Genomic DNA, 9,427 nt, shown 5'->3' on the forward strand with positions numbered 1-9,427 from the left:
AAAACAGTAAACAGTGCGTTTACAAACCTCATTTAACTGAGGCACCTCTCAATCTGCTAAACTAATGTTTTAATAGTCTGAGATCACAGGAAAGCTTCAATTCCTAAAATGTAAACACCACAAAAGAGACAGACTGATGGGCACTGCGTCGCTACCATAGGTGAGAAGTGAATAACTGCTCTACTCTCCTATAAAATCACATGAATGAAGTTAAAGAGTAACATGAAATGAGCAGATCTCTGCAGATAGATATGATCTGACAGCATGCACGTTCATATACAGCCAGTACAGAGGTGAAGGTGAGGACAGAAAGATTTACCTGCAGCCTTCAGAAGCTATGCTCTTCTACTTTTGTGGTTTTCCAACCGCTGATCTTTTTCTGTTCAAAGTTACTCAAATTATCTTCCTATACAAATAAACCTGACTCCACCCCCACACACGTCTACCACATGATTTACAGTAAATCCTGTACTTCTCAGCAGCACTGTTTACTTTCACTTTCAGTGTGTGTGTGTGTGTGAGAGAGAGAGAGTGTGTGTGAGTGTACATGTGTGTGTGAGCGTGTGTGTGTGTGAGTGAGTGTGTGTGAAAGAGTGTGTGTACATGTGTGTGTGTGTGTGTGTGTGTGTGTGTGAGGGAGAGAGAGAGAGAGAGATTTCCAGCGCTTATTCTCTGCCAATCACCACCTCAGCTGTTTGGGTAATATGCCCAAGCCCTCAGTCCCCTCAGTCCATCAGTCCCCCAGCCCCCCTTAACAGTGTGACGTGACAATTAAGTGCTACAATTCTTTTGTGTTTCATTCATTCCCACAGTCGCTCTGAAGCACTAATTCTCTTCTTTCGCCTTCAGATTTTCCCAGATAAACCCGTATCATTCCTCTCTGGTTAATTAATTTGCCTCTGTAAATAAAGTTTGCATTCATTTAAATTCTGTGTTTTTGAGGCTTCTCCTTGGGTTCACCCTTTGCCTCCAACTGATACTCTGTATTATTGTAGGGTCTTTGCCTTACAGTATAAAGTGCCTTGAGGCAACTGTTGTTGGGATTTGGTGTTGTGTAAATAAAATTGAACTGAAGAACTGGGAACATATGCAAATTCCACACAGGATGAACCCAGCTAGGCTTCAAACCAGGAAACCTCTTTCTGTGAGGTGGTAGTGCTAACCACTGTACCACTGTGCTACCCCAGTGAAGCAAGAAAACGATCAAACACTGTAAGCACAGACAAACAATGCTACACTCAACTGAAAGTGTTTACATACAGTTTATTATGTTTTAATTGTCCCATATCCTGAAAAAGTTGTGAAAATATAAGTCACTGGTACAGGCAGTTAAAGGAGATGTTTTAATCGTACCAGCATTCATGAAAATAGTCAATGTGTCAAATGTTAAATACAACTTTATCCAAAGACCATTCATAATAATAAGCCATGTCCCCAATCACAAATGTCAGACATGTCTCTCCACCTCATTCTCATATTTTGCTCTAATTCAGAACTGTGTTCTGAATTGTTGTGGAGGACATTAAAATGGAATATTGAACTCATATTGTAGGTGAATGGTGTTTCTCTGTTTTCTGTTATATCTGAGGGTAGGTGTGTTTTTTAGACAAGCTCACATGATCTCTTTTTCCATATATTATATTGTTAGACAGTGAAGAAGGGAGTAAAATTTGTAGTTTAAGCTGCAAAGCTTCCAAAATTAGACCTTTACAGTTTCTCAATGAAATCATCTCCAAAGTCAATAATGTATTTGAGCGCGCTCAGAATCAGTGTGTCAACATCCAGCTTCAAGTTGATTTCACTGTGGTAGTTCTTCACGGGAAAGATGCAGTTTACTGGGATTCCCACCTCTGAGCTGTACTCTTCCATCTGAGAATCAAAGAAACACTACATCATGTTCAGGGTTTCAATTCAATTCAATTCAATTTTTATTTATATAGCACCAATTCACAACAACAGTTGCCTCAAGGTGCTTCTGCTTTGTCATCATATTCCTGTACAGTCACAGATGCTCACCTTCTTCTTCAGGTATTTGCTCTTATACACATTCTTCAGGTCCTTTTCAGTTTCAGGACAAGCCTCATCAATTTTGGTAACTATCATCACATGAGGAATCCCTGCAGGTGAAAACATTTTGTCAACCATTGAAAATCTTTATGTTCCTGTTTCCTTTCTGCTGTTTGTTTCCTTATTCCTGCCTGTTTGAGACTTAAACATGCTAATCATTTTATTTTTAACCATGTTTGGAGACATGTGTGCCATTTCTTTGGAATTGTTGGTTTTGCATGAGTGTGTTTGAATAGCAGTATAAAGTCTCAAACTTGGTGGGCTTTTTATCCCATACCACAAACCTCTAGAGGTACTTCACATATTTATGTGAAAAAATGTCTAAGAAATCAATATCATGTGGTATTGAATAAGCTAACTAATATTTCACATAACTCAGGCCCAAATCTTGCAAACCATGAGGTTTACAGAGAGACTTATCGTTAATGCCACTGAAGAGCCACAGGAGAGACTACAAGCACAATATCATTATTGGAGATCCAGTGGAGATGGTGCAGTCCTTCAAGTATCTCTGTGTCCACATCTCCTCAGACCTGACATGGTCTTCCCACATTCAGGTCTAGTACAAAAAGGCTAGGCAGTGGCTGTACCACCTACGTCAACTCAAGAGTCTCTCCACTGATCCTCAGGACTTTCTATACCGGCACTGTGGATAGCATCCTCACACAGAACATCACATCCTGGTATGGGAACAGCTGTGTGAGGGATAAAAAAGCTCTTCAGAGAGTGATCTGTACAGCAGAACGCTGCTGCAGGGCTGCTCTCCCCTTCCTACAGGACATCTACACCAGGAGATGCTGGACTAGAGCAGCTAGGATATTGAAGGATCCGTCCCATCCCAGCAACACACTGTTCCAGCTTCTGAAATCAGGCACAAGGTCCCTCACCATCCAAGCAAAAACAGAGAGGCTCAAGAGGAGTTTTTATCCTCAGGCCATCTGTGTGCTGAATCACATACACAAAAGACCCATTACTATCAAATACTGTTCACAAATCTGTCTAAATCTGTGTTAGTGAGAACTTCTCGTTTGCCAAGATAATCCATCCTACCTCACAGCTGTGGCATGTCAACATGCTGATTAGACAGCATGAATATTGCAGAGGTGTGCCTTCGACTGCCCACAATAAAGGCCACACAGATTTCTGGACAATAACTGATAGTAATGGGTCCTTTGTGTATGTAGAAAATGTTTCAGCTCAAAATGGGAGCAAAAACAAAAGTGTTGCGTTTATATTTTTGTTCAGTGTATTTTATCTTTATTCATATAATGTACATAACTCACCCACTTGCTGCACATAATGTCCTCTATATATATACTCATTCACTGTATATAAAGTTCTGTCTCTCTCTTTTTTGCAGTTGAGCAGTGTATCAAGTCTGACTGCGTGTTATATCTGTCTGCGTGTTATATCTGTATAAACATGGACGTGACAAATAAAGAATCTTGAATCTTGAATGTATATCTTATTCACATAACTCCCACTTATTTTTAGGCCCCTGATTTATCACAGTCTTCAGTAAACTCAGAACATGCCATGTTTGGTCTGAACTTTGGCCAAATATTTGACTAAATATTTCACATCTTTTTCCACAATTGACCAAGAAATCTTTTCCTATACTTGCTATAACTCTTGGTTCTCTCCAGATTCGTGAGTGGAAAGCTCTGAGAGAACATGCTGATGAGCTCTTACCAAGGTCACTGGCCATCTGTCTGACTCTGTACATCTTCTTCAGAACTGAGTCCTTAATTTCTGACGCATTGGCAGAAAGCACACAGACCAGAACATGAACTTTATCTTCTGCCGAGGGGGTCGGGTTGTATTCGGGATGTTTTTCTGACAGTGGAGCCACTGGGTTGAACTAGAAAACCAGTAAAAAACATTAAAAAATAGCCAGGAGTTTTTCTGTCTCATGGATGTTTGAAGTTACAGATAAAAGCTGTTTATTCATCTTATTCATACTTTAATGTTTAAAGCAGTTAATTCATGAAGCTGTTAGAGTTTAACTGTACCACAGGACTCCTTCCAGTCTGTTACTGAAGGTAAGTACTATCACTAGTCTACTGAAAACTCCTAATGTACATAGATCACAGCTCTCACAGCTTGTCATTGAATGAAATAAAGAAAAGGCAGATGTACCAAGTGACCCTCCTTCACGTGTCCCTCCATGGCCAGTTTGATGTCATCAGGATGAACACCAGAGTCAGTCCCCTCCTCCAGACCCATGACATCATTGAAGACCACAGGGTAAACTGTAGCTGAGTTTCCTCTTCCTTCTTTTATTTTATGAGTTTGATACTAAATGAGAAACAGATTAGATGTTGGTTTCTTGACAGTGAAATCTATTGTTTCTCCCTCTGCAACAAAAGTAAAGGAACAGTTTGAAGAAGCAGTGAGCTGAAGCTTTGAAGTTTTCTTACCCTTGTAGTGAAACTTCTGTCAGAAGTCATTGCACTGGCTGCAGCAGGAATCGCAATTCTGCCTCGCAGGACACTGCTGACAGAGCTGATGAAACTGGACTTTCCAGATCCAACGGGCCCGTACAGAAGAACTCGGAGGTGTTTGACGCTGTTGTCTTCAGGCTTGTATTCCTGCACATACTGTAGCGCTTCCTGGTTATTTCTGTTCAAAAGAACAAAATAACATGATGTAATCTGGTTGTGGTGTGGTTTTTAGCTCAGCTGCAGGGGAGGGGTGGAGCAACGCTGCCAGCCATCATCTAATTGTGCCTCTCCTATTTCACACGGTAGCTAGCTGGGACAGAGGTGTCTGTTTTTCACTTATTCTGGAGACATATAAGGGAAGCAATGTTGGCGTGTTACAAAAAGTAAAGTGGGAAGCTGCAAAGCAAAGAAAAATTAAACCTGTTTGAACTACAATGAACTCTGTCAGCCTGCTCATGCGCTGGGATGTCTACAGTAGCATACAGTGTTCTCTAGGAATACAACATGAAGGCTTCAAGTTTTAATGGCTGCCTAGTAAAACATGCTATGCACTGCTGTGTGAAACCCCTGAGAGTTAATGCTGGAACACTTTTCTCTGTGCTGCATTGAAAGAGGATGAGGAGTAAGTGATATTATTAACTAGTCCTCAGCTGATTCCAGCTGCTCATTCTGCATTAACGATGTATTCAGTTATGTGTGAAAAGAAACTCACCCCCAAGAAACTGTTCTCCATGGTTCATCCAGAGCTAAGGGGAAGCCAAAAGAAAAAAGAGACAAATTAATTCATATTATTGTTGAGCGAGAATAATAAGAGTATTTTATCTGAATACTGTCAGAAATCATCTCACTCACCGAGAGAGGGTGCAGTCTCAACTTTAGGTGAGAGAAAAACATTAAGTCAACATTCTTGCATACAAACTCTGCATGTTAATGAAACTTATCCCAGCCATGAAAGTACTGCCCGCTTGCAAGCAGAAACACCCCCCCCCTTTCCTATTGGTGGAAAAATGTGCCATGTCAACATATCAAAAAATGATATTGCAACATGTGACATTTGGTTGCTTAGGAAGAGGAGGAAGTTTTAGGAGGCGGTGAGAGAGCAAAAGAGAGAGAGAGTTTTGAGAAGTGAGAGATTTGTGAGGTTTAGTGTGTTTGGAGTGTAGTTAGTGTGTTGTCTTGTGTTGTTAGTGTGTAGTGTAGTCCTTAGTTTTTTTGTGTTTGTCAGAACAATGAGGCGAGGGATGAAGAATGATACACCTGTTGTCAGGCCTGCTTCTTTGTCTTATAGTGGACAGAAATACTTTTGCAGTGGCACAGATAATTTGTTTGGCATCTTATTTGATGCCGAACACTTGATTGTTCTCCAAATAGTTTGAAATGGTTACAAAACCCTCCACCTTGCCTGCATTTTAGGGTAAATAACTGCATATAACTTTGTTGTTTGCAAAACTTGTGCCTAAGTTTTTAAAATATACAATTTATATTTGAATTTCAGTTATGAAAATCATTTGTTAAACATGTTTGTTGTTTTTTGTCTGATTTTAGATCAATCGTGCTAATACAGAATGTCAAAATAAAAAGTAACAGTAAACTGAGACATGTGAGGTTGTGCTGAAAATAAGGATACCTAACAAGGAAAGGTAAATAGATTTAAAGGTCAAACGTAGGGGTAAAATCAAAAGTAGTCAAAAACAACCAATTTTACCCTGGACTCCAGAGGGTTAAATGTTTTTTTAAAGTAATGCAACAGTTACTTTTCACAGTAAGTAGTTACTTTTTTAATATTGTAACTCAGTTACTAACTCAGTTACTCTTTTTGAAGAAATAACTAGTAACTAATTACTTTTTCAAAGTAACTTGTCCAACACTGCTCATGTATAGTGTCACGGTCCTGGGTCTGTGACTCAGTGTTTTGACTTTGTATTATTATTGTTAATCTGTGATTTCATGCCAGTTTACGATCACTAGTGTTTTGGTTTCTGTTTTGTATTTCGAGCATGCTAGTTAGGGATGGGAATAGATAAGATTTTCACGATTCCGATTCCATTTTCGATTCTGTTTAACGATTCGATTCTTTATCGATTCTCTTATTGATTCTTATTTTTAAAAAAGGAGAACACTAAGGTCGATTAGCTTAGAACTTTGTTTTATATATTCTCTTTGAACAAGATAGAAATTTAGGAGTAACATGGCCTTACAAACCCAACAGTGAGATCTTAAGAGATCCACAGCCTACGGCTCTTCGATGGGGTGTCAAAGGGTCCCCAGAAAAAAACAATTGTGAATGTAAAATATTAATAAAATAAATATTCTTCTGTAGCAGTAACAAAGTATAACATAAATTATTCTGTAGCAATTACTCAAGAATATCCAGTAACCTATAATTAAACACATTCACTTACTGAAAATCGGGGGCATCTGCTGTGGCAAATGGGTGCATGCCTTTGACCACAAACTTAGTCACTGCTCGGTGACATTCGTCTATCCTGGACTAAAAGGAGACAGTAACGGTAGACTGCAGCGAGAACTGCCAGCATCTGAGCCAGCCAGACTCTGTCTGTCTCTCTCATCATGGTCACCTAAATGCACAGTAATGGCAGGTTTTCTAATAAGGCAGATAGCGCTAACATAATAGGAAATGTTAGCTGATTATTTACCTGTCGTATTAACGGAAGAGGACGTGCAAACGTTACCGCTGCTGCTGGGTAAGTGAGATTCACTAGTCCGGAGCGGAATGAAAAACATGACATTCATTTAAGGTTATCACGTGTTTTGTGAGCAAATGCTTTTGCATATTCATAGTGTTTCCTCCTTTAAATGAAATATCTATTTTGCAAGTATTGCAAGTTGCCCTGTTGTCATCTGTTCTCGTAAAGTATGACCAAAGTTTTGAGTGTTTCAGCCACTTAGGCACCATGTTTCCTTCCAGGTAAATGACACTCCGCAACGTGGTGACGTCGAGGCGTCTGGAATCGGTAGGGGAATCGTTTGCAAAAATGACAAAAAATTCCAATTAATTGAAACAGTGAGAACCGGTTCTCAACAAGAACCGTTTTTTTTTATTCCCATCCCTAATGCTAGTTCTTCTTTACTCTATAAATTCTTGTTCTTAGGGTTTTTTCCTGTGTCCTCATGTTTAGTGTAGTGTTAGTTCAGTCTTCATGTTCATTATTTTGTTCCCCAGTCAGTCATGTCTCATATCACGCCTGTCTCTGTGCTCCATGTTCCCTTTGTTCACTGTCAAGTCTGTGCCTCTGTCGTGTGTCTAGTTTTTCTTCCCCTTGTCTTGTTATGTCCAATTACTCCCAGCTGTGTTCTCCTCCTGTGTCTCATTCCCTTGTTTTTCCCTTAGTGTATTTATGCCCTGTGTTTCTCTCTGTCAGTGTCACATCGTACCCTCTCAGTGCTTTGTATCTCCTCAGTGCTCCTTGTATTTTCCCTAGTTCTCAATCCCAGTTTAGGTTCCTAGTTTTCATGTTCCTAGTGTCTTGTGTGACAATCCAAACATAAGAGCCATGTGCTCTTATGTTCTGATTGTCTGTGCTACAGCAATAAAGCTGGCGTCCTAAGTTCACTCCTAGTTTCCTGTGATTCCTGCTGTTGGGTCGAATCCTGCCTGCCAAAAAGCATAACATGACATGTAGTTGGCTTACTGAAGGAAAGGGACACAGCACCATTATTAACTTATTGATTGAAGATTCAATAAACTGAGGAAAATTGATACTGTGAGCTCATTGGTCTTTTCACATACGAAGAACCTTAAAATGTTTAACTCCTACTTCCTTGTTTTCTACTGGCCTGTGTTTTTTGCATTTTTGAGTTTCTGAGCATCTTCTTACAGCAAGTGAAGCCGCCTCCTCTAGTTAATGTCTTTGTCTCAGAGTCCTGCATTTGGGTCCCGCATTACTGACCATACAGCCGTGTATGACATATAGTCAAACTCAGAGGTTCAAAATGCACAGATTTGCACTTTTCAGGTACAAAAAAGCTGATTTCATTTCTTTTAACCAGCCTAACTAAAGACAAATAAAAATGTCTTATAATCTGAATTCTATTTGTTTTTGTCAGTTTGCAAAATAAAAGTGAAACTGTATGTATATCATTGAGACTGAGAAAATGTCACTTTGTGCCAAAGGAGTTTGCAAAGAAACTTGTGCCACTTACCAGAAGAAGTACCCCCTGTAGAGAAAATGTCAGATGATCAAATGATTCAATTCAATTCAGTTTTATTTATACAGCACAACAGCTGGCTCAAGGGACTTTATATAGCAAGTTAAAGACCCTACAATAATCAGGCCCAACATGAACTGTCCTGACTGCTGTTTATAAAGCAACAATTACTCCAATTACAACAAATATATCCATAAATGTACAATGACATTAGTTTCACTTAATCATGGTGAAATGTCTGTGATAAACTGCAGATAGTTAAATACAGGAAGTACAGAGTTCAACTACCACTGCTGATGGTCTCAGCGATGCCACTGTCAGCAGCAGAAGACTCAGTACTGGAAAAAATCCACAAATGATGCCAAAAGCAAACTGATTTGACTCACCCATAGTCCTGTGGTAGCAGTTAAAACTTTAAACAGTGTCCTATGAAGGATAGCAAGAGAGTGGGGAGATAACTGTAAGTCCACACAATCACTCTCTATCTTACTCTCACACACACACACTTTCTCTAAAAGTGAAAGCAAGCAGTGCTGCTGAGAAGTACAGGATTTACTGTAAATCACGTGGTAGACAGGCTCCGGGAAAATATTTCTGTCCTCTCTCTAAACTGCTTTACTGAATGTATATGAACTGTTTTAATACATGCTGCTGATTTGGAAAACACACATGTTAACCCAGTGACAGTTGCAGTTCAGGAGCAGTCTCCTCAAGATAACCAAACATCATCACATTATTTTGTGTAA

At 39.5% G+C, this 9,427-nt stretch overlaps 1 protein-coding gene across 1 annotated transcript; it reads right to left on the reverse strand.

Annotated features, from left to right (window-relative positions):
• Positions 1-1,707: 1,707 nt before the first annotated feature.
• Positions 1,708-9,071, reverse strand: LOC134620598 (interferon-induced protein 44-like). Its single transcript, XM_063466820.1, has 8 exons — positions 9,068-9,071; positions 5,364-5,384; positions 5,224-5,257; positions 4,488-4,689; positions 4,207-4,365; positions 3,760-3,928; positions 2,017-2,117; positions 1,708-1,869 (listed from the first exon to the last, which is right to left on the reverse strand). The coding sequence occupies exons 1-8, from the start codon at positions 9,069-9,071 to the stop codon at positions 1,708-1,710; spliced, it is 852 nt and encodes a 283-aa protein (XP_063322890.1).
• Between the last annotated feature and the right edge of the window lie 356 nt (positions 9,072-9,427).

Source organism: Pelmatolapia mariae, linkage group LG3_W (assembly GCF_036321145.2).
Source record: "Pelmatolapia mariae isolate MD_Pm_ZW linkage group LG3_W, Pm_UMD_F_2, whole genome shotgun sequence".
Lineage (NCBI taxonomy): Eukaryota > Metazoa > Chordata > Actinopteri > Cichliformes > Cichlidae > Pelmatolapia > Pelmatolapia mariae.